Source organism: Macrosteles quadrilineatus, unplaced genomic scaffold (genome assembly GCF_028750875.1).
Source record: "Macrosteles quadrilineatus isolate MER2022 unplaced genomic scaffold, UCM_ALF_1.0 Scaffold_14__1_contigs__length_3811126, whole genome shotgun sequence".
In the NCBI taxonomy this organism is placed as follows: Eukaryota; Metazoa; Arthropoda; class Insecta; order Hemiptera; family Cicadellidae; genus Macrosteles; species Macrosteles quadrilineatus.
The window spans coordinates 190821-216375 of record NW_026542607.1 but is presented as its reverse complement, the minus strand read 5'-3'; the positions used below and the strand labels follow the sequence as shown (position 1 = coordinate 216375).

Sequence of the window (25555 nt, the reverse complement as noted above, 5' to 3'; positions counted from 1 at the left end):
ATTATACAAGTATACATAAAATAAACACAATGGAACACTTCATACTGTCAAAATAATTTTTACTCGTTTTTCACTATGCAGATATATCCGCTACCCATCCGGGGATGAGTAAAAAAGCAGCGGATATATCCGCCAACCGTCTTTGAAAATATGACCATGACAACGTTAGGTAATAAATAAAGAACAATATATAAACAATAAATAAAGACAACGTAGTGTTGAGCGTGAAACGTCGAGGAGGGAGCATAGGAGAGGTCGGGGTGCGCGGGAGAGGGGGTGGTGCTGAAGAGGAGTAGGTGCGGAGTGAGGGGGGAGTGCGGGAGAGAGCGCAGCCATGGAGAGAGCAGGAAAGTGGCGCCTTGGTACCGCGAAACATCTGGTTACTGCTCAAGCAACTGCCAGTCTGCCTGAAGAGAAGGAGGATATTAAATTGTCCCTTTGATTAACGGGAATTCCGGGCCTCCATCTTTGTCCCGGAATTAGGTAGGAAATTACGTAAACATGTCCTATCCTAATTTAAAGATTCCTGTTGTTTATTGTTTTTTCAAGCTAACGTGAAATAAAATCAGCAAATATACAAACCTGTTGTGATTGTGTTCGTTCCCATGTTGGTTGGTTGAATTTAGAATTCACTGGAACGTTTTCTTGATTGAATAAATTCCTGACAGGGAATGGTTTTTTAAACACTCCGTTGCTCTGACTGGAAAATAAAACATCTTGTGAAACTGTATGAATCAAGGTTAAGTATTGCAATTATTGGCCAATGGTGTAATGATGTAAACAAGTTTCTTGTCTTCTTTCTAGATACATATTTTTTGGGAATTTGATCAACTTTTTCAAATATTGCATTTTGCATTGCATATAGTATCTGAAAATATGTCATAACATTATGTGGTAATCTTTATCTACTGACATCAGGTATCCCAGTTACCAGTAGAGTACCAATAGAAAATACTTGATTAAATTTGACGAGATAATAATAAAAATTACCACACTGAGCAATTAGTTTTGTTTTATAAACAATTAAAATGAAAAACTAGTTAGAATACAAATATTCATAATATGAAGTGAAAAATGACGAGAGTAGGCCTAGCGATGATTACAATCATTTATCTACTTATTCATTGATAATATTTTTGATGTATTTGTTTGTTATATAATTTTATTCAAAAAATGTAAATCCTTTTTTTTATATTACTTATTTGTTAAATCATCATTAGTTTAGAACCCAGATAACCCCTCGGACTACAATCAATTCTGCTCCGGATTCAACAAGCAAGCTTCAGATTTGTTGGCGAGCACAACAAACACTCAGCTAACTTGCATAGTTTTATTGATTACATTTGTTTCCTTCAAGGAATTGTACAAAGACTTTTGTTGAAGAAAGAGAAGTTTGTTGAAACGGTTATCTGGTTGCACCAATAGGCCATGCATCAAGAAATACCGTGACGTACAAAACCATTAAAGGACTAAAAAAACACTCACTGATTTGTACTGTTGTTGAATGGAGGAATAGGCTTGTGAAAACTCCTCTGGTCTTCAACGTGAGGAACTCTTTTGTCTTCATACTTGAATCCGTTGAGTACAGGTTTTTCTGCAAAAGTAAAACAACTGTTAATTCTAAATGTAAACTTTTTTGTGAGAAAATAATAACCACAAACCAAAATACAAGACTGGCAAAAAAGTATGGAATTCTTTGTTTACTTAATATGTCTCTCAACTTTGTGAACATCTTATCCAAAAAAAACAATGCAGTAGGTTTCATTGCATTTTATGACTCACTCAGATGAACGAAGACAATAATTGTAAATTTTAAGTTTGAATTATTCACACACTTATTAAAAAATTCATATTTAAAATATAAAAAAAATAATAATAATAAATAATAATATTATTTAATAATAGCCTAATAATTTTAAATAATATTATTTAAAATAATATTAATATTAAAATTCATATTCATATTTACGACCAATAAGGGATCTAAAGAGAAAAGGTGGGGTGTAAAGTGGCGAAAAAAGTTAATAAAATAAGAGTTATGGTATTAGCAAATTTCCCATATAAGCTATTTATATTTTTCATGGACTAAGGCTACATCAATAATTCATCTAATTTAGGGTGTGTTAAGGGAGTAAGCTGGTCCAGTCGTACAAATTAGGACTTTGGTCCCCAAGGTCCTGGGTTCATTTCACGCCAATGGACTCTCTAGGCCAAGCTTTAGTGTGTAAAACGGTTCCCAGTTAGAGCCTACGTTTGATGAAAAGGGGAGAATGTAATGAAAATTATTATCGGTGTTGGCTACTAAGTTTACCCCGTTTAACCAGGCTTAATGGTTAGCATCTCAGTTTCGATGTGGGAAAACTTCAGAATACTGTAAACACTTACTAAAATATTTGATTGGAGACTGCTCATTGGAGCGCTGTGGATTGTTGACAATAACCGGATGGCTCACAGCAATCTGAGAACCAAAAACATCTTCTCCGTCCATCCTCTTCTGAGCCCTGCAAAAACAAATTTCTTCATTTGGAGTCTGAATTGACAAGGTATATTAAGAGCATTGCAATTTGATTTTTATATATTTTATAAACTGAGCAGAAATATAAGAGTACAAAAACCCCTATCACTGAAAAAATTCCATGAGAATCCATACTAACAATTATTCACTTTAGGTTATGGATAGTGATGGGTCAGTACTTAATGTCAAATGTCAGTTCCACCGGTTCTTGAGAAAAGTACAGGGACCGAGAATCGATGGTGAAATGTCAGAACCGATACATTTGTTACCAAATTAATTGGTTATATTCTTATTTACTCATTTAAAAAATTCAAACTGTCAACCACAATGATTATTTTTCACTTAAGGCTATTTTTCACTTAAGGCATATTTATCATGAAATATTATCAATAGCAGGCTATAGGATCATTATTTCAGTGTTAATTAATTGTTTAAGAAAGTTGTCCTCTCTATCGTCAGCTGGTAGTGTGGTGCAAACATCGACAGCAATTGTTGCAGAAGATAGAATAATGCAAGCTTATAAAGACTGGATAAAATAAATTATTTATTTGGACTCAACAAAATTATTAGGTACAAGTTAAAACCAACCATATCTTTTCTTTATCTGATTATTAATACCATTAATAATAGTTACAAGTTACAAGATTATTTTATTTAATTCATACAGTTCTATAATATTATGGTACAATTACCTCTTCAAGTAATCTAAATGTTGATTGAGGTTAACATGTTAACAACCTACATGTTTCGCCGTAAATGCGGCATCGTCAGGGTTAAAAAAACAAAGATATCAATGTTTCACGCAAACAATAAATACAGGAATACGAACATTTAATTGACATTGATAGGCCTATCAATGTCTACTACACAAGTCTACTACCTGCGCCGGGACCGTCCAAGTCGCGTGCCTGTGATAGGCCTATCAATGTCAATTAAATGTTAGCATTTGTGTATTTATTGTTATCTTTAGAGGTGGGGGGTCTAAAATCACTTTTAGTCTAATGAAATACCTAATATTGGTACAGGCTCCAGGCCTACAAAAAACCATCACAATGACCAAACAAAGCTTTTGTTAAATCTTTCTTTATTTTTCAAAAAGCCTGCACCTTAAACTGTAACCTCAAATTAAAATGTGGGCCTATTTTCTAGAAATATTTGTTCAAAACATCCTTTCCATAAATACTTTTGTTCTAAATTTTCCTTAATACTGTAGCCTAAAATTAACTTAATACAGGCTATAGGTACAAAATGACTCAAAATTACTTCCTTATAAATATTTAGTTAGAACTTAACAGGCAGTTAAGATATTATAACAAGTTTCCGGAGCTACCTTTCTGTCCAAGGTTAGTTAGCCTATGTTAAATTTATTGGTTTAGCAGTGAATCATTTCAACAAATAGGCCCATATTTAACACTTCTGGTACGGTATTTGTTTTGATTTTAATGTGTTTGGTTGTTAATATGTTTTTTTGTACAAATTGGCTTTATTCTCTCCCTCAATATAACCATCCTACACTAATAAAAATAATAAATATTAAAAATTGGAAAAGGGATATTTTGTTTCAAAAATAAAAAAATAAATGAGGTACCGATAGTATTGGAACCGAGAATCGATTTTGGTTAGGAACCGGTACCGGTACCGACATTGAAAAAGTGGTACCGACCCATCCCTTAAGTTGTGGATGTAACAAAGAGCACAAAGGGCCTAGGTTTTTAGAACTTTTTTTGGGAAAAGCAGGCTTATCTGAATGGGAAAGGAGTCCAAACTGGTACACACTTAGAGCCACGGAACTTTACATTATATACACAAAACATATCTCACACTGTCACTGACAGCATTTTCAACTAAGGAAGACAGAGTTTCTTCAGGTTTTAAGAAGAAGACAGAAGACTCAGGAGACCTGTTTATAGAGTAAAGTTGTGTGTCTTTTGTGATAGTTTGAACTCTTTCCCATTCAGATAAGCCTGCTATCCTCACAAAAACCCTAAAAATTATTTAAGTTAAGATTAATTTTGTTTGGGATTGGAGGAGCAGGCTCCCTATACAAAATGGCAAAATTTTCATTGTCTCTTAGATTTCGGATTTAACTACACACGGCAACAACAAAAAAAGCTTAAAGAACCAACAGAACGATCTCAATGGATAGGCCATTTGTGATTTTCAGAAAATTTTGGTTGCATACAAAATTAGCATACAATTAATTCATGCACTTTTCCCTAGTCATAAAAATTAATGTAATTATCCCTGCTTTAACTGGGCACCCTATATTATCTTCTAGAAGAGGCAAATTTAGGTCCCTAGGCACTTTATTTGGCAATAAATAAGTAATTTCATTCTCAGGGCAATTTAACAACCTAGATTATCCTAGCTTTAAGAGTCTAAGGTTTACAATTCAACAGGCGTTCCACTAACCTGATGCCAAACTCCATGGAGCTGAACTGCACTGTAGCCCGTGTCCCCACCACTAGCCCCACCCTGCCTCCACAGTTCTCCGCCAACCGCTTCAGTCTAGCTCTCACCTTCCCCGCGTCATGATGCAACGGCAGCCCACTCACCGTCACTTCCGACGGCTGGTTTGTCTGTTTAATATTCACAAGAAAATGTAAACTTTGTAATTTTTAGTCTTTGCGCTTATTTAAGTAACTGATGATTCAAATAATTATTTTGGGTTCATTATTAGAGTTTTACAAATCAGACCTTTCTGTTAGTTTATTGTCATTATGTTTATTTCAGGTTGAAAAGTTATCTTGTCTAAAAATCCTGTTTAGGATTGGGTTATTTTAGGTTGGGTTAGGTTAAGTTAGAATCAACATACAGGCTACTTTAAAAACTTCAAAATTGTTAATGTTACTATTTAGTAGTAGTATCGAATTATTGACAAAATACCAAAAAAAATCAAGTAATTTTTAAACAGTATTTACTACTTTACTTTCTGACTAAAATTGCTTGGATAATTTTCCGAGTAGTATTTTTTTACAATTGAATTTGTTTCATTCAACATAGTATCAACATTCACCAAACAATTTGTGTCTTATAAAGACAATATAATCTATGTTTTTAAGCAAAGATATTGTGTTACACCTATATTTTATCTATAACTGAAGATTACATAACAGTGATTTCATCGGACAGGATAGAAAGTGAAATTATTTCATCTCTTACTCGAATGACAAAATTGCTCGTCAATCATTTTCGACTAAAATTTTTATCTGATAATTAAATTTAAACAACTTTGGTCCTGTCCCAATTTAGGAGATAGCCACGGACACCTACACAATAAAAACGTAATAGTACTAGAACAGGTATAAGTAGACGTACGCTGACATTGCTTCTCATTGGCAGGTTGGCTACCAGATTACTGAAGCGGTAAGTCTCATGGGCACACATGATAAGCGACTCAGAACAGCTATCATTATGGACTAGTATCACATATATCTTATACCTGGAACAAATTAGTCAAAATGTTACCACAATAACTTCAAATTATTGTTGAATCTGTAGGAGGAAAAAACTAGAAATCAATCTTTGCCAAAACAACCCTAAACATTACCCTGAGGGGTCAGTTAGACCTACTTCCTACATGGGATAAAGAAAAGATGTGCTAAACAAAATGACTTTTGCAAATAACAAGTTTTTAACAAAATTGAAATTTTTAACTTGAAAATACCTGTTGCACACTCACCATGTTGAATAAAGAAAGGAAATCTCTAGACAATATACGTTCTGGAGATTCTAAATTTTTACCTGGGCAAAGGCGTTTACCTAAGCAGTGGTAAACCCATACCCATAAGTAAGAAAGGATCTACTACATTTAGCAACAATGTCTTGATTATAGATTTTTTTACACCGCTAAAGGTGTTTTTTTTTTTTTTTTTTTTTTGGAAGAAGAAAGAAAACAACGGTCGGAAAGAATGAAGAAGTATTGGGCGGACAAGAAGAAGAGACAGAAATTAAAAAGAATCTAACCATTATATTGACTTAAGAGGTCTAATGCTGGCCATAAAATAATAATAATATTTTTTTTTATAGGACAACAGTATGAGTATTTTCTAAGGCTTATGAAAGACCTAAATCACAAATAGTACAGCATTAACAAGGAGAACTCTTACCTATGTCTAAGATCACAGAGGTCGGGTGCAAAGTTGACGTCTCCCGATATGAGCACTACAGCCGAGCCCGAGCCGTGCGTATGAGCAAACTTGCGCATCCCATGCCTCAACTTCTCATCTGCCGCGTTCTTACTCTGGGACGGAACGTGCAACACACACACCTGTAAACATACAAGTCAGAACATTGTTTGTTATTAGATGATATATACATTCAAAAAAATTCAAATTCAAATTCAAATTTATTTATTTGTGATAATACAAAATCTGACCTCGCCAAGTTTGCAAAACTTGTCGGCGAGGTCCAATTGATTCACAAAAATGTAACAAACAAAATTTACATTTTTTTTTCTTTTTCTTTTTACAAATATAAATTGAACATGATTGAAAAATTCTGAAAATCAGTATCTTCTTTGTGAAACTATGTGACAAAACACCAAAGGAGTAGTAAAAAATTCAACCTATCAATAAATAAACTTGGTAATTTTAGTGATATAGAGCTTAATATAAAAAGACACATTTTCATTGCACAATTAAAATTACTTATGTAAAGATTATTTTAAAAATGTTTGCCAACCGATTTTTTACAATCAAAATGCCATTGGATTGTCAGCAAGTGATTTAAGTGTCACACTCTGTAAAAAAAACTTAAACCCTCCTTTTCATTGAATTTGACTTTGAAAACTTTAAAGGCGGTCATATTGAAATTTGGATGTTTATGGAAAGTAAAAAAAAATATGTATAATAGCTTAGGCTATATATAATTAGCCTACTGTAGGACACTTATACTGTTTTAACTAGACAGTAAATAAACATAAATAATGGTAGTGGAATTTTAAATATGAAAAAGTTCAATTTTTTAAGATAGGTTTTAAAGATTTCAAAATAAATGCCAATGTTCATAAAGATTGGTAGAAAAAGTTCAAAGAAGTAAACTTTAGTGTTAAAAAATACAAAACAGCCGATAACTGGTAAACAAAGCGTTTTGGAAAAAAATTTCATATTTGATTTTCTCTTTTTTTACTCACAAAACCATCTTCCAGAGTTTGATTGTTTACTTGGACAACCTTTGAAGATAGATTGTCTATTGTAATGACTCAAAATTCAATGTTTATAATTATAGTCCTTATTTTATTTTCAAACTCAATCTTGTTATATTTTCAATATTTATCCATGTCCATTTTTAATATTATTAAAACCATATTGTCTCAACATATATATAATTTACTATCAAAATTTATTCATTGGCTTATCCAAAATTATTATTCAAAAACAAATCCTCCAATCAGAACACCATCCATCTGGGTTCAAGATTATTAATAAAATACAACCATGTTTTTATTTATGTGAACCCCATAACTTGATATGATTTACAACAATGAAAAGGAGAGTGCAGTTTAGCTATTCAAGAAGAGCACATAGAAACTATATTAGTTGTGAAATAAATTATGAAAATATAAAGTAAAGTATTGGCAAAATATCCAAATTAAGTTAACCGAAGAAAGAAGAATTTAAGCCTTTAAACTAAGAAGAAAATTATTATTACAGAAGATTGGTGAGAACTTTCCATTTATTAACTCAGACTAACTTATAGACTCCTCAAGCATCCATTTGGACCCTATTTACCTCCATTAATTAAAATCAAAATCCTTCCTATTTAATTTATTGTAGGGATGGACAGGTCCCGAAATTTCGGGAATTTTTCGGGAAAAAAATATTCCCGATTATCGGGACGGGATTACATTAGACTCGGGAATTTTTCGGGACGGGATTTGGGCCGATCGTCGGCGATTTTACCGCTTCGCGAGTGCCGATAACGCCGTTATTGCGAGCGATAGGTCGGCGAACGCAGGGGACGAAGTCATACCGACGATCGCGCCATGACCGCGGAGTCCTACCGACGATCGCGCCGTGACCACAAGTTATACCGACGATCACGCCGTGACCGCGAGTCATACCGACGATCGCGCCGTGACCGCGGAGTCCTACCGACGATCGCGCCGTGACCGCGAGTCATACCGACAATAGCGCCGTGACCGCGAGTCATGACGACGATCGCGCCGTGACCGCGGAGTCATGCTGACGATCAAGCCGTGATCGCGAGTCATACCGACGATCATGCCGTGACCGCGAGTCATACCGACGATAACCCCGTGACCGCGGAGTCATACCGACGATCGCGCCGTGACCGCGGAGTCCTACCGACGATCGCGCCGTGACCGCGAGTCATGACGACGATCGCGCCGTGACCGCGAGTCGTGCTGACGATTGAGCCGTGATCGCGAGTCATACCGAGGATCATGCCGTGACCGCGAGTCATACCGACGATAATCCCGTGACCGCGGAGTCATACCGACGATAACCCCGTGACCACGGAGTCAATCGCGCCGTGACCGCGAGTCATACCGACGATCGCGCCGTGATCGCGAGTCATGACGACGATCGCGCCGTGACCGTGAGTCATACAGACGATCACCCCGTGACCCACGAGTCACAAGTTACTATAGGTACCTGTAAATTGTTACCCATTTTTTGGTTTTTATAGATCAGTGCCACAAATGGTAAAAATTGATTTTGTATGTCTTTTTTGGCAACTGCAATACAGTACTTTCTTTTTATGCACAGAAAAAAATCCCGTCCCGTCCCGTCCCGAAAATTGGGAAGGAAATAAAAATCCCGTCCCGTCCCGTCCCGAACTAAAAATTCAATCCCGTCCATCCCTAATTTATTGTTTTTGAAAGATTATTAAATTTATAATTTACCATACTCATTGAAAATTTAAATTGGAAATCTTTTGATTCGGCCAGCACGAATCCCCACCCCTGAACAATTTTTTTGTAACCCTATATTAATCATTTAACTTATGTACCATTAAACCTCATGCTTTAAAACCTCTGTCCTCAAATTATTATTGTTTAAGATAAGATTAGAATACAAACCATATTAAGGGTTTATTTCAATGGCGCCCAACGTAATAGGCTTGAATCAAAAGATTTCATAATCGTATGTTGAGACAATCTAAAATAGGCTAATAAATACCAATAGGCTAATAGGCTACTTACGTATGTTAGGCCTACTCTTAAGAAGTTAGGTAGGATTAAGAATCCCGATTTCCCACAACTTATGTCCCACCAATATTAGGTACTAACTAAACGACTTGTAATTCTAAAAATAAATAGGCTACTATAAGGTAAAACAGATTTATTTCATGTCGTAAAGCGTAGGCCTAGCTCATTATTGTTATAACGATACCCAACTTGTCCTATAATATCCCTGTTCCCTTACACCGTCGTAAACAAAATGGCTAACAACGATAACGATAATCACTATAATTTGAGACAACCGAGACGTTATCCTGCATTATCATTTCAACAACACGAATCAGACGAATCGTCAAATCTGTCAACAGAAGAAATGGAAAACCTAACCTATGTAGAAGGCCAAGATGAATCTAACACCGGTTCGGGTTCGGAACGTTTCAATCCCAGTGGACCCAGTGTCGAAGATTTGAACCGGAACGAGAGCGACCAATCAGAATCAACGGACCGGGCCGAGATTATTGAAGTACACCAAAGACCCGCAGCCAATCAAAGCACACATTCACAGTCAGCTGATATTAGAACCACATCGACACACGGAATCATCCGAGGGTTAACGAAGACGCCCGAAGCAAGTTTCCAGCTGTTAGAGACCGAGTCTCCGACCATTGAAAACCGTCCCAATGACGTAATACCAACGTTCACACACGCAACTTCTCAACCACCTGAAGTTAAAGCTACGCAAACTACTGAACAACCGGATTTGAACAAAATATTTAATTTTCTAGAACAATTTAACACTAAACTTGATCAAACCAACACACAACTAAACCAAAAATTAGATCAGACCCGAATAGAGCTAAACCGTGAGATAAAATCATGTCAAAAAATTCTAACAGAACAAATAAATGACATTAGAACAACACAAAGTGAATTTCGCCAGGAATTAAATGTCCTAAAAGCTAACCAACAATCCCAAAATCAAGAAAACAAAGAATTTCAATTTCAAATCACAAATCAAATTGACGAATCAAAAATAAATATCCAGACATTTGTAACTAATAACTTGGAACAACAAGAACAAAAGTTAGAACAAAATATGAAAGCATTAGTGCTACAAACAAAAACCGACAGTGAAAATATTGCTAAATATTATGCACAATCCATCCACAATGAAATTGTACCTAAATTACACATACAAAATAATCTTATCCAAGAACAACAAAACGAAATTAAAACTATTACTGAAACTCTAAACAAATGTGAAAGTGAAGTACAGTCACTAAAACTGAAACATCATTCACCAATCCGGAACGACAATCCTATTCAAATCATATGTTCGGGATCTGACCCAATGGAAAGACAAATCCCTAAATTCAATGGAAGAACTATAAATCCAAATGAATATCTACAAAAACTTAAACGGTTCTACGCTAAAAGGATAGAAAGAAATCCTAATAACGACCCTGTTGAAATCCTGAAAGATCTTCTCGACATCAGTTTTGAAGGACCAGCGTCCAGATGGCTTCAACTGGTTAAGGCAGACATTAACAGTTGGGAAAGATTCTCCGAAGAATTCACCATGAAATACTGGAGCCGTGAAGTACAAAGAGGAGTACGTAGCAAGATTGAAGCCGAACATTACAAACCTAATGGAACGCTCAACAGAACTGAATATTTTACTGAGAGAGTCCTATTGCTACAGTCTATTACACCACAAATGACTGAAGAGGAAATAGTGATCCTGTTAAGCGAACGATTTGATCAACTCATCCAAGATAGCATCCAAGTACAGAACGTGACAACAATTCGAGCATTCGAAAGACTTCTGCAAAAAGAAGATATCCGAGATGGACCCAAAAGGAGCAAACCTGCGAACTACCATAATATGGATCACCGACCAAATAGTCCTACACATCGTAACAAGACTCCACCATATAGCTCTGATATTAACCATCGAGCCTATCAACCAAAAACATCATCTTATGCTATACGGACACCACACCAAGAACATCAAGAACCTAGAGAACACCAATATCAGCCATACAACCGTTTCAGACATGATCCTCGCAAAAACTACAATCAAAACCACAGACAGCATCCTTATACCAATACGCTCACTGATCAAAACCGATACCACCAAAGGCCTAATCAATACTATTACAATAACAGCAAACCATATCCTACAAATGAGCAAAAACAAGTATGTGCCATGATAAGTCAAGACAGTCCACATGACACAGCAACACAACAAAGATCTCCAACAAATTTCAACCCCTCATACACCAGCCAGGGAAACGACCCGTCGCTGTAGATGTAAGCCGAGGACCATCAACTACCAACATCATAACAACTACAGCGATATCAACAGCAAATATCCTCGAAAATAATTCTTTAAATAACCCTAACAATTTTTTGATAAATAATATAATGTGTGATCAAGATTTTTTATTAAATGAACCCACTGAAAATAATAAATTTCCTGTGTCCAAACCAGTTAAATGCCCTGAAATAGATATTAGAATCAATAATCTCACAACAAAAGCATTAATCGATACTGGTTCTACAATAACATGTATTTCCGAACAATGTTTCAAAGAGAATCAAAAAATAATTGAACCATTTGAAGAACTTCCTTTGTCTAATACAACAATAACTACAGCTACTGGTGAAAAATCAAAACGTGTTGCAAGAATCATTTATGCCCCTGTAACCATTGAACATCAGACCATCTGGCTTCAATTTCTTATCATACCTAATTTAATTAAACCTGTGATATTTGGTATGGACACATTAACAGAACTCCGACTAAAGATAGATTCTAATGAAAATAAATTAAGCTTAACAATTAATGATACTGATATTAATCTAAAATGTGATATGAGTATTAAAATGGGACAAGTATGTCAAATAGATATAGGCAATTGCCAAAGGCCATATGATAACTACTATAACAATGAAGAAAACTATTTTACAATGTACAAAGAATATCACTTACCCAAGAAAGAACCACAGACCCACAATTACATGAAGACCTTCAAACCGATTTCCCCAATACTTGGACCATCAACATACCACATAAGTGATCTCTACAAAATTATATGGACCCTATCATATATATCCTCCATGAAGAAATACATTGAACCAATCTACACACTATAACCGAAGATAGAAGATAAACTGTAATGTGTGCTTAACCCTATAAACATTGCTGTAAAAGGGAAGAATTTTAAATCATACCCACACAAGCAGTGAGTGAACAAGCCAATTTCTCCAGTTACCTCTGTCCCAATAGTTAAACTATAGTCATAATCACAAATTTAATGTATTTAGTTATAAGAGGTTATCATCAAGCAATCACAAACAACTATTCATTTAATGTACTCCATGGTACCTATAAGAATCATACATCTCTTATATGTCTCATGTTCATTTCATATTTCAACATTTGTTCATCACTCCATTCATTTATTATGTAAAAAATAAAAAAAAATTGTTTTAACCACTTAAATTAATGTTATGTTTTTTAATGTTTGTAGAAGATAGGAGGGGATAGTAATCATTTTGCTATTTTAGAATTATTTTATTGTTATGTTCATTCCAACTGAAATTTGTTCTAGTTAAACCTTAATGTTAAGTTTGTTAGATTTTTGTTTCAACTCAATTTCATCTCAATATTTGTTATTTGCTGTATAATGTTAAATATATTTTTCGTCATTTAGCGAAAATATGTCATTAAAAATTTAATTACATATTTTCTGAGGGGATATTGTAATGACTCAAAATTCAATGTTTATAATTATAGTCCTTATTTTATTTTCAAACTCAATCTTGTTATATTTTCAATATTTATCCATGTCCATTTTTAATATTATTAAAACCATATTGTCTCAACATATATATAATTTACTATCAAAATTTATTCATTGGCTTATCCAAAATTATTATTCAAAAACAAATCCTCCAATCAGAACACCATCCATCTGGGTTCAAGATTATTAATAAAATACAACCATGTTTTTATTTATGTGAACCCCATAACTTGATATGATTTACAACAATGAAAAGGAGAGTGCAGTTTAGCTATTCAAGAAGAGCACATAGAAACTATATTAGTTGTGAAATAAATTATGAAAATATAAAGTAAAGTATTGGCAAAATATCCAAATTAAGTTAACCGAAGAAAGAAGAATTTAAGCCTTTAAACTAAGCAGAAAATTATTATTACAGAAGATTGGTGAGAACTTTCCATTTATTAACTCAGACTAACTTATAGACTCCTCAAGCATCCATTTGGACCCTATTTACCTCCATTAATTAAAATCAAAATCCTTCCTATTTAATTTATTGTTTTTGAAAGATTATTAAATTTATAATTTACCATACTCATTGAAAATTTAAATTGGAAATCTTTTGATTCGGCCAGCACGAATCCCCACCCCTGAACAATTTTTTTGTAACCCTATATTAATCATTTAACTTATGTACCATTAAACCTCATGCTTTAAAACCTCTGTCCTCAAATTATTATTGTTTAAGATAAGATTAGAATACAAACCATATTAAGGGTTTATTTCAATCTGATGATTCAAAGTCAATGGCCAATATAAAAAAAAAACTTACATTCAGTGTCTACTGACCTGTGCATCATTCAACTCATTCACCACTTGTTGTGACTCTCTGTTTGCATCGCAAGCCACCACAAACTCACTCTCTTCGTAACCCGAGAAAAATTCTTCTCGGATAACTTGAGCTACCCCTGCAGCTGACTTGTTTCTAGGTACCTGCAACATGAAAATACCACTATGAAGAATATCTTTTTGAAATTTGAAATTTAATAATAATTCAAAAACATGCCAAAAAATCACTATCTTAAAGAACTGACTGATAGGGTAAGATGAGAAGTTAAAAGTCTGTAATTAACTCTTACTGGGACTACAAACTCTGTTTTTTTTTTTTAAATCAGTTGGAATAATTACAGTAAAACCATGTAACCAAACCTTGTTGAAACCAAAATCTGGGTTAACCAAAACCATCATAACAAATTCAAATTGGAAAATGAGCTAGGCAACAGGAACTGTACAGCCTAGGTGAGTAGTTGGTCCGGCTAGTCCGACGGAATATAGAGCAGACAGCTTGAATCTTAGGGATCTGGGGGTTTTCCCAGAGTAGCTGTTCAATGAGCTGACTGAGAGCCTGAGAAGCCTCGAGACCAGAAAATTTGAGAGAACAACGAAAAATCATCTTAATCAGTTTCAATTTCTCCATCAAAAGGTTCCTGGAGGATAATTTAGCAAGTAACTGACTCTCCTTCCACTCCACCCGCCAAGCTGTGAGTTATTTTATAAATATTTTTTATTTTATTTGCAATATGACAAGAACACTTGAGGCTATTTTATCAAAGTGATTTTATATTTGATTTTAATTCTTAAACTGACACAGTTAACCTGGTCAAAACGAAGACATGGTATTCTAACAGCATCTTTGTATATATAACAGCATCTTTATATAACAGCAAATCACATATCAACCTGTGTAAGCATACCGCTGCCAAGTATGCAGTGATGTCATCAGTCAGTCTGGTCTATCTCTTACATATACTTCATACATCTTTGTTTTTGTTTTGTTATATTAGGTTGGCTTACTTGTACCTGACAGTTCTCTATGTCCCAGAACACATGATAAAATACAGGTTCTATGTTCGGTCTAGTTAGGTTGGATTAGTTTAGGCTACGTTAGTCTACATTTGGGTTGGGTTACAACAGGTTAGGTTAGTTTTCGTACCTGACAGTTTTCTATGTCCCAGAACACACCGATGGGAGGCAGTCTCTGTCTCCGGTGGTTGTAGGCGGTCCCAGAGTCGCTACAATAACCACCCTTACACTTGACCTTGCTCTGGCGGCCCGTAGGCGAGTGGTCGGTGTTCTGGTCCGACGCCGTGCTCGTGTCTGTCTCATCCTCCTCACAGCTGTAAGATACTGGAGGCCTACGACCTATCAACATTGAGCACATTCAATAAATGAAAAAAATAAATCACAACAATTTTTTGATGGTTAACTTAAAACTAGTTACAACATTGTAGGGTTGATGGGGGGGGGGGGGAAGATCCACTGGTGCTGTTTTTTTCAGGAATTCGGCTTCTGTGTAAAATGGTCTGTCCTGTAGCCATGATGTCAATTTGTTCTTGAAGTGTGGCAGTGGTAGTGTCTTGAGCTGCTCAGGTAGATGATTGTAATACAAAGCTCCTTTGTACGCTGGTTTCCTTTCAAATAGGCTGAGATGGTGTGGTGGCAAGGCAAAGTTTGAGGCATGCCTTGTGTTGAATTAGAATTGGTGTATGACCTGGTGTCTTGTTTGTTGTGAGCTTATTGTGTACAGGATTGTTTCACGTATGTAGAGTGATATTACAGTGAGGATTTTGAACTGTTTGAAGTGTTCTCGGCAGCTTTCCTGATATTGTATGCCTGCCAGGCATCTGATCGCTCTTTTCTGTTGTTTGAGAACCCTTTCTATGATTGTGTTGGCAGTTCCTCCCCATGTAGTTATGGAATACCTCAGGTGTGATTCAAAAAGGGCAAAGTAAGCTACTTTAGCCACGTCTAGGCCACTTACTGCTTCATTCTGCGAATCACGTAGATGCCTGAAGAAAGCTTCATGCTAAGTTGATCTACATGTGGTTTCCAAGTTAGTTTTGAATCAATCATAACACCTAGGTGCTTCGTTGTTTCTTTTAATTCTACTTGAGGACGACTGTGTGTTCTTGTTTTTGGTTGCGAAAGCCATTTGTACTGTTTTTGTTTCGGCCTAAATTAATTGTTCAACATATGTTTTTTTGTTATTGTTTTATAACTTGATTCGAGTTTTTGTTTGAATAGAAATACACAACCTTTTATAAATTGAGTACAATTATTTAATAATTAATCATTAATCTATTGACAAATAGTAGTTATGAAATGATTGTGTTAAGATAGTGTTAAAGACATAAGTAATAAATTTTAGGTACCTACGAGCCTTGTTGAGTTCCTAGCTTCTATGAGTGTCATTAACATTATTTACGCGAGTTGCGTACACTACTTTACCTATGACAAAGTTTTAATTTACTAATAATAATCAATACTCGTAACTTCTAAAAGAGGTTAAATGTTTTTGTTTATAACCTCTCATCGCCACTGACAGTGACACAACGAATCATTATAATTTAACTTCTTCTCTCTCAATCCTTGAACCTCATTGGTCCGTTACCTTGTGTTGTTATGAGTAAAATTATGATGTTATGAAAGTAAACCATGCTGTTATGTAAAACTTTACAATTCTAAGAACTGAGCTGAAACAGCTACTAACTACTTAAAAACGGCCGTAGATAAAATATTTAAATTAAACAAACAAATATACATGATTGGAAAGTTAACAAGAATTGATTTGCATGATTGATAACTTAGTTGATTATTTCTTAAACATCTTAATGCAATTACAGAGCTTCATCACTTACTTTCTCCCCCTATTACATAGTATATGGAGAAAGTATTGTTTTCGTCAACATTTTTTTAAATTTGAGTTTTGAGTGGATATCTGTTTTGGGTCCCCCTGAGCCTAAACAAATGGTTCTCGAAGTACAAAATATAAAACTTACTAGCAGCGAAACCCGGCTTTTCCCGGGTAAAATTGTACAATGTACAATAATAAAGTGGTTATAGAATAATTTCTGTTCCATTTTCATAGATGTACACATCTTGGTACTATTTAATCTAGAAATATGTTAAATATTCTTTGCAACATAAGTTTCCTTAAATTGCAAGTAAAATATTAACAGCAATTCAATTATCCAGCTGATCATACAGTAATGTAAACAAATATGTTCTTCATAAGGATAACATGGGAACTTTAAAAGCCACTGGGGCAGAGCCCAAGGGACTTTTCAAAAATGTAAGGTCAGTTTGCAAATCTACACACTTGGACGAACGTTTTTGGTATTTCCTATTATGTGGGGTTAAATCTTAAAACAAAAAAGCCTTAGCCTATTGTTCACAAAGTTTCATGTAGCGTATAAATAATATAGATACACACAAACCTAAAGAGGATCAATTAAGTACCTTAATAAATAATCTATCGCTTAGAAAACAAATCCAACTTACCTCTTGTTCTCGAACGCAGCGTTTTTCTATCACTCATCTTCTGATTCTTGCCAATCTTGATTTGATCATATATACCTCCTTCCTTCAATCTAAAACCAAAATGGAAGATAGGCATATTTAAACTATAAATTTCATTTGAAGTTGATGTAATTTAAGTGCATAAGTTAAGTTCAGCAATACACCAAACCTGGTGCACACAAAAAAATGGTAAGGCTATTTTACCTAACCTGCCGTGTTAAACTTCCCTATCCCAAGCGTGATGTATAGGCCTACAACTTCTTTAAAACTCACTCGGTGAAGTAATGAAACCCAAAAATAACATGAGTGCTCAACTTAAAAAAAATATGTAGGCCTACCTCTGGAGCCAACAACGTTCAACGCTAGAAATCAGCTGTGCGCTTGAATTTTATTGTTAAATGCTTTAAAGTATTTTCCTAACCTAGCTTTTGTTTGTAAAAGAACGTTACTGTTAGAAGATGAGTGAAATGGATAATGAAAAATATTGTACGTAACCCCCTGTATAATGTCGGGTCAAGTAAAATCTTGTACGTTACACGTTACGCAAGGGCGTGTGTTACGGTATCAAATTTATGTAAAAAATAACATAGGCCTTTTGTAAATAATTTTAAGTGTTTACCGTACAACATTAGTGTATGTATTTTCTCATGTATTTTGTGGATTCTGTTAAGTGTGTGAAAGAACAAGATAGTAAAGATTCTACAAAGATAGTAAAGATAGGCTTGCTCTTCTCTCAGTTTTAGAAAAAAAAAACGCAGTTGGAACTTTCAAATAGTACTAATTTAGCCTCAGACTATAACTGGACTTATTACCCAAGGTAATTAACTTACTTGAAAATTAGCATTTTAGCTATAACTAACTTACACAATTTACTAAAAGAAAATGTGTGTCTTTTGGGTTTAAAACCAACTTTTATATTTTTTATTTGTTGTCAAAAATAAAAATCATTAAAGGTTTTCGTATAGCCTACCTATTTTACTTAGATATAAGAATATGTAAATTTTTTTGGGTAGGCCTACTTATTCAGGACCCAGACCCCAGCTTAAACGTTCTAAAATCACTTTTAAACTATTCTAGGACATCAATACTACAACTTTATCAAAGAATTTGTTGGCGCCAAGGCCTCCTTTTATTTATAATTAAATAAATAAATAATAATCCCAACTCACTAGGGGGCCAGTGGGAATTCGGGGTTTTGGGTGGGGGAGATTAAGTTATACGTGGTTAATCATGGGGAGAAAACGGTTATTCGACGGGTAAAAGGGTAATTTATAGGTAATTACCCAGCAAGAATGGGAAATTAGTCTGTATCAATGGGTACTTTCCTTTGCCGCCAACGACGACGGGTTGAGCAGAGCCGGCAGAGACAGGAAGACCATCAGAATTGTATTGTACCATACGATATAAATAAAAACAATATCAAAGTAAAAATAAAGTTGTTTGTTTATTTTATCATATATATTTAGTAAAAAAATGGCTTGAAAATATTTAAATAGGTCAATAAAAAGTGAAGTGTATCTATCACCTGTGTATAGCCTATCCTTACCAGTATCTCTAAAAACGTGAAGTTAAGTTTTCAGCTTTGACTAGGCCTAATAGTCAATGATTTTCAGTCTTCTTTTGTTTGTATATTGATGAGTTTTATTTATTCAAGTTCATTAAAAACGTACACCGATCTTAACTCGATTATATTTTTACATTCAAAACATCAATAAATTATAAACAGATCATAACCTATTTCCATGTATGTTTAAATTGAAAATAAAAATATTTTAGAAACGATATATCGAACCGAATCTATTTTGATATTTCTGCAGACATAATATAAATTACGAATAATTAACATAGATAAAACAAACTCCTCAAGGAGTATGGAATTAATAAATAAATAAACATATCTTATGGAACTAAACAACACAAGTTGTTGCTCGTATATAGTGTTTACAGTAGTTCGTGTTCGTGTTAGTGACACTGGGTGCGCTGGTGTCTACAAAATCTGATTTATAGGGTTATTGGTTTCATGGTTTGTACTTTACTGTTTGGTTGTATATCTGGGTAACGAGTTCTCTTATAAAACCGATTTATGAAATCAAACAGCAAGTTAGGTTGGTTTAGAACAGATTCATTTCATAATGAACAATTATTTTTTCCTCATGAAATCATACAGCAAGTTTGGTTGGTTTGGTTAGTTTAGAACAGTTTCATTTCAAAATAAACAATTATTATTTCCTTTTGAAATCATAGGCCTACAGCGAGTTTGGTTGGTTCGGTTAGTTTAGAACAGATACATTTCATAATGAACAATTATTTTTTCCTCATGAAATCATACACAGCAAGTTTGGTTGGTTTGGTTAGTTTAGAACAGTTTCATTTCAAAATGAACAATTATTATTTCCTTGTGAAATCATAGGCCTACAGCGAGTTTGGTTGGTTCGGTTAGTTTAGAACAGATTCATTTCATAATCAACAATAATTTTTTCCTCATGAAATCATACAGCAAGTTTGGTTGGTTCGGTTAGTTTAGAACAGTTTCATTTCATAATCATCAATTATTTTTTCCTGAACAAGTGAGTGTTCATGAGATCTATATATTTGTTAAAATCTTAACTGCAGTACTTTGCTAATTGAAACCGGGATTTTACGGGAAATACAGAGGGAATTCAAAGTTAAATTTCGAGGGAATTCTAGGGGTAATTGTGATACAGTGACCTGTCACTGCAACTGCATTGTTTGTGGTTTGTTGTGAAACAGATCAACAGATGATGTAGGCCTATTTGTGTAGATTTCTGATTGGCTGATGGTTTCTTTCGTGCAGTAATCTGATTGGCTGGTGGTTTATTTGTTAGTTGTATGTTTAGAACTGTCTCCGTGACTCCATGTGTTTAGTTCAAAGTGAAGTAGTGACAAAGGAGGACGTAGCTCTAATTTATAATTAATTTTCATTCTGATTGTGTCGGAAAATCGCTTTCGGACATTATGTAAGAAAGGGGTGATTCCTGGTGAAATAAGTTAGCCTATGTGGATAGGCCTACCTGACAATATGTATTTGTTGGGCGAAGTGATTTTAATATTCGTTGTAGGCTAGTTGCTGGTTGGCTATCGGCAAACCAAAGACATAGTGCTCTCCGTGCATGCCGGTTTTGGTTATCTTTGAGTGAGACAACTGTAAATTAACTTATATGTCGAGTGCATATGCCTTGTGAATTTTTCACATCGATGTAACTTAGTGAATCCAACATTCTTGAAGTGTGTGGAATTGTCTAAAATTGGTGTATAACTTATTGAGGTTTTGGAGGAACTGTAGTAGTTAGGGTCGGTTTTATCAAATTCCAGTCAATATTTGGGACTGGAATTGCTTTTCCATCAATTATCCTCGAAAACTTCATTTTATACACTTTTTACGCAATTTCACACTTCAGGAAGTGTTTTTAAGCTAGGGTCTGGGTCCTACATTTTTAAACCTTTTTTAAAGTTAAAATTAGGCCTACTAACACCATTAAGTTAGTGTTTTTAAAAGCCTGTTAAGCTTAGGGCCTAGGCCTAGGCCTACCTAAAAAAAATATAAAAAAATTATGGGTTTCTGATAATATGGTACGGCAAGTTAGGTAGGCCTCCCTTAGTTAAAAATGGCTTATATTTACCAAAACTATGTGACGCAAAACAAAAATAGCCTGGCCTTTTAGGTGCATAACTCAGTACGGTAATAGGGCTGGCCCTGGCCTTAACTTAGTGACCGGTGTAGGTACACCACAAAAGTTGATGGCCTTACAAGGGTAAAAAAAATTAAATTTTAAGTTAGGCCTACTGTATGCTTCTAGCCCTAAAAAATGTAAAGGGATTCTTAAGGATTTACTTAGGCTAAGTAGTTCTCAGATAAGTTTAAAAGCTAGAGACGATCAATTTAAAGTTAAGATAAGTTAGGCCTAGTTTAAGTTTGCTAGACCTAGGTTTTAAGATTAGGCCCATTGTGGTTTTGAGGTTTGCCTAAGTAGGCCAATAGGGCAAATAACCTTGGTAAAAACTGATGTAACTTAACAAATTTGATAAATCTAGGCTAACTGAGATTTAGAACTTACTTTATGAAACACTTGAGTTAAGTTATAGGTATGCCTAGGCCTATGTATTTAAATTACATAAATTAGTGCACAGAGGTCTAAGTTAGGCCTCTGTTTTGGACCAAGTTGGCATATGTGGAAATGGAAAAAGGACTTTTAAGCACAAGAGTTGTAGCCAATATACTTTAATTATAAAGTTTATATTCTAAGAACGCCGTGGATACTATGATATTTCGCCATTCAATTAAAAAAGTGAAAAGTTTATCTAGAAAATTTTTGCCCCAGGGTCCTATGGAAATCTACCAACTACAATAACAAAGAAAGGTTTCTCCTGGCGTATTTATGAGGTCATAAACTGAGGTTACCAAGACAAGTGGAAAGTATGAATATAATTAGAGCATAAAATAAGATTTATAGTAATTGCAGCTGTAAATAAATGGGTATTAAAAGTAAACCGTTACCTAGATGATCAGTGTTTCCCAATCACAGAATAGCCTTCTCCTCCAGTCGAATAGCATCCACCATATTCATTTCCATTTCATACGTACTTACTTACTATTATTTATTATTGTGGCAACAGCATTGGTGCCAACTGCCAACTCACTGTTAGGCTAGGATTATACTAGGACGCTGGCGTCCGGGAGGCCAGCGTCCGGGACGCTAGCGGGGCATTAAATCAAATGGGGGCGATTATACTAGGGATGCCAGCGTCGGACGCTAAAAAAAGCCACCGGACGCTCGATTTGAATGTCCCTAGAGGCCAAAAACCCCATCGGTACATATAGATTAAAATATTATATATATGTCCATAAACGTGATAACTTGAGTAATTTTTGTCCGATTTCGATGAAAAAGGTGAAGGGCGGGATAAACTGTTCGCGAACCAGCATGAACGGACCTTGTTTTATGGGGTAAATAAGGGGTTTTGTCATTTTTGACCCGTAAGACACAAAATTTCCCAATTTCTCTCTAGACAATTTTAATGAGCTTAAAAACAAATAATTTAGTATATTTGAGTGTTTTCGTACGTTTATTAGTTACGGAGAAAATTAAAAAAGTGTAAATTAAAAATTCCCATGTTATTTTTATAGAAAATATTGTTACTGTTGGAGTTTGCTTGTGTATGGATATATTAATATCAAACTGTGCCAATTTGTTTTATACTAAGCTATGAATATTCTACTAAAAACACACTTTATTAGCCTCCTTAAAGCAGCAAACCTGGGTACTCGTTAAACCTAATGTTATTTAAATATATAGAAACAAAAAGCGACAAAACGTGGAAATAAAATGACAGTCCGAGAGGCTAGCGTCCCAACACAAATCACGTAATTTATCGGCTCGAAGTGGGACGCTAGCGTCCCGGACGCCAGCCTCTCGGACGCTAGCGTCCTAGTATAATCCTAGCCTTACAAATAAAACTAGATCAATAATAAACCAATGTTTCCTTTTCATTTCAACAACGTTTCTTCATGTAAGTAAATTTTCATAATTGTTTCCTATCTGTAGCTTATTTGATGTAAAATGGTGTTTGCCGTTGGTGTTCAATAAATAAATATACATCGATTATAGCCACGGCCGCCTCTAACTACAGGCCGCGGCCTGGTAGAACTGGCAAAGTCGCAAGTGGTGTTGTTTAGTGACAGGGTGACAGGCATCGAGGCATCCCATTTAAGCCGCGTTTACACCGGAGTTTCAAACAAAAACTTGCAAACAGCAGTTGCAAACAGTAGTTTCAAATAAAAGTTTGCAATTTTTATTTCATGGTTTTTGTTTCCATGTTTCATGAAAATGTTTGAAATAATTTCAACCTTGATTGAAACATCATCGATTGAAAAAAAACTTCCACTTGGTTTTCCCATCGTCAACCCCCGATCCAGATCGACTTATTGACTTTTTAGATTCTCTGTTAAATTGAATTATGAGGTTCCTCGTCTTATTTTGGACCTCTGCCCTGCTTAAGTTAATTTCCCGTGACATGTCATTCCATGCATAGTTTTTCTTGCTTTTGTTTTTATAGTCAGAAATAGTTTGATTCCAAAGCACTTAATTTTCTCTGTAAAAGCTAAAAAATTAACTTTGATAATATTGTCATCTCTTCACTCCATCTCACTCAGTAGATCATCACTCACAACACGCACGAACGATACGAGATAAGTCACAACAAACACGAGGTAGCAGTCCAGACAGGGTTCACTGAGTCGAGACACAGGGTGTTGCGAGTGATCACGTGAGTGAGACTGGAGGTGGTAGCGAAGGGGATCGCACGAAGGGGATGGCGGAGAAATGTTTCTGTTTCGTGTTTCAATGGCTCTCGGCTCATAGTGACCGAAACTAGTGTTGCAAACAAAGAGTTTGCAACTCCCTTTGATCTTTATCGACTTCAAGTGGAAACAAAAATTTCTGTTACAAACACTGAAAAACTGTTTGCAACGGCGAAAAGTTTCGTCTGAAAATGGGCGTTTTTAGAGTTTTTAGAGATGTTTGCAATTTCTGTTTGCAACTCGTGTTTCAAACTCTGGTGTAAACGCAAATTTAGATAACATGGCAGACAGGTTACATCAGCTCATTAATTCGCACTTTATTTATTTAAATTTAAACTTATGAACATAAATTTATTAAAATATTGAAAATAAAACATACAGAATTGAAAACCGAAACAATATGAATTAAAAATCGATATCTGTACATTTTAAGCGGATTAAAATTATTTTCATAGTCCAGTAACCAATCTTTTTTTGATACAACAGTACAACCAACAGCTGACCAGCTGATTTACAGCCAAAGCTGCCAACGTATTTCGCGCGCATACGACCTTGTCTGCATGTTACGCGCTCACTATTTCGTGCCTTCACGTTGGAAATCTGGAGTGAGTCCCTAGTCCCTCCCTTGTGTCCCATCTCCCATCCCAGTCCCACCGGTGGGTGGTGAACGGTGAACCCAGTGCGAGTACAGTGAGTGAAATACCCAAATCCCAAATACCACACCTCCACCTCCCACAATGACCCACATTTACAACATCCAACCAGTCTAACCTTAGCAATTAATTAATTTCAAAATAATAACAAGTCTTCTTTTCAATTCTTTACTCGTTTACTCTTTCTTTCGTATACGAATACGATTTCAGCTCAGGAGTCAGGAGTGATAATGGATGAAGATATAGAAGAAACTAATGTCAGGAAAAATTCTGTTAAACGACAGTAGTAGTCATTTTGGGGGTTCTAGGACAGAGGAGGGAGGAGTGTAGACCACGTGGGTTGAGGTAGGTAACCTCACTTTGCCTAACCTAACCTAACCTTACAGGCAGAGACTGATCCTCTGATTTGGACGACTTTACAGAAACGACAACAACTTTTGAATCTCATTTTATATAGGACCACCAATAGGTTCTCAACTGCACAAAAATGGCGCCGATTGCATCATTCGGTGCTCATGTTTTCACTAGAGGATTTGTATGAAGATGCAGTATTTCGATCTCAATGTATACTGACACGCCATTTGAAACTCACGTTCTAGGACAGAGGAGGGAGGAGTGTAGACCACGTGGGTTGAGGTAGGTCGGGAAGGGAGGTGTGTCCATGACGTCACATGTAAACAGAGGATGATCTTACAGACAGAGACTGATCCTCTGATTTGGATGACAATTTTTTTTGTGTAGATATAAAGAACGTTAAATCAGTTCTCATTTGGT

The 25555-nt window shown here is 35.2% G+C and overlaps 1 protein-coding gene across 1 annotated transcript in view; it reads right to left on the bottom strand.

Moving 5' to 3' along the window:
• Positions 1–22387, bottom strand: part of LOC129005007 (meiosis regulator and mRNA stability factor 1-like) — a 47741-nt gene extending 25354 nt beyond the window's left edge. Inside the window, exons 1-10 of the mRNA XM_054433753.1 lie at positions 22326–22387; positions 17792–17880; positions 15444–15652; positions 14300–14443; positions 6625–6785; positions 5834–5957; positions 4928–5094; positions 2386–2501; positions 1486–1594; positions 583–700 (exon numbers count right to left, since the gene is read on the bottom strand). Of these exons, the coding sequence (XP_054289728.1) occupies positions 583–700; positions 1486–1594; positions 2386–2501; positions 4928–5094; positions 5834–5957; positions 6625–6785; positions 14300–14443; positions 15444–15652; positions 17792–17828 (1185 nt within the window). The 5' untranslated portion in view covers positions 17829–17880; positions 22326–22387. The remainder of the gene's footprint in view (positions 1–582; positions 701–1485; positions 1595–2385; positions 2502–4927; positions 5095–5833; positions 5958–6624; positions 6786–14299; positions 14444–15443; positions 15653–17791; positions 17881–22325) is intronic.
• Between the last annotated feature and the right edge of the window lie 3168 nt (positions 22388–25555).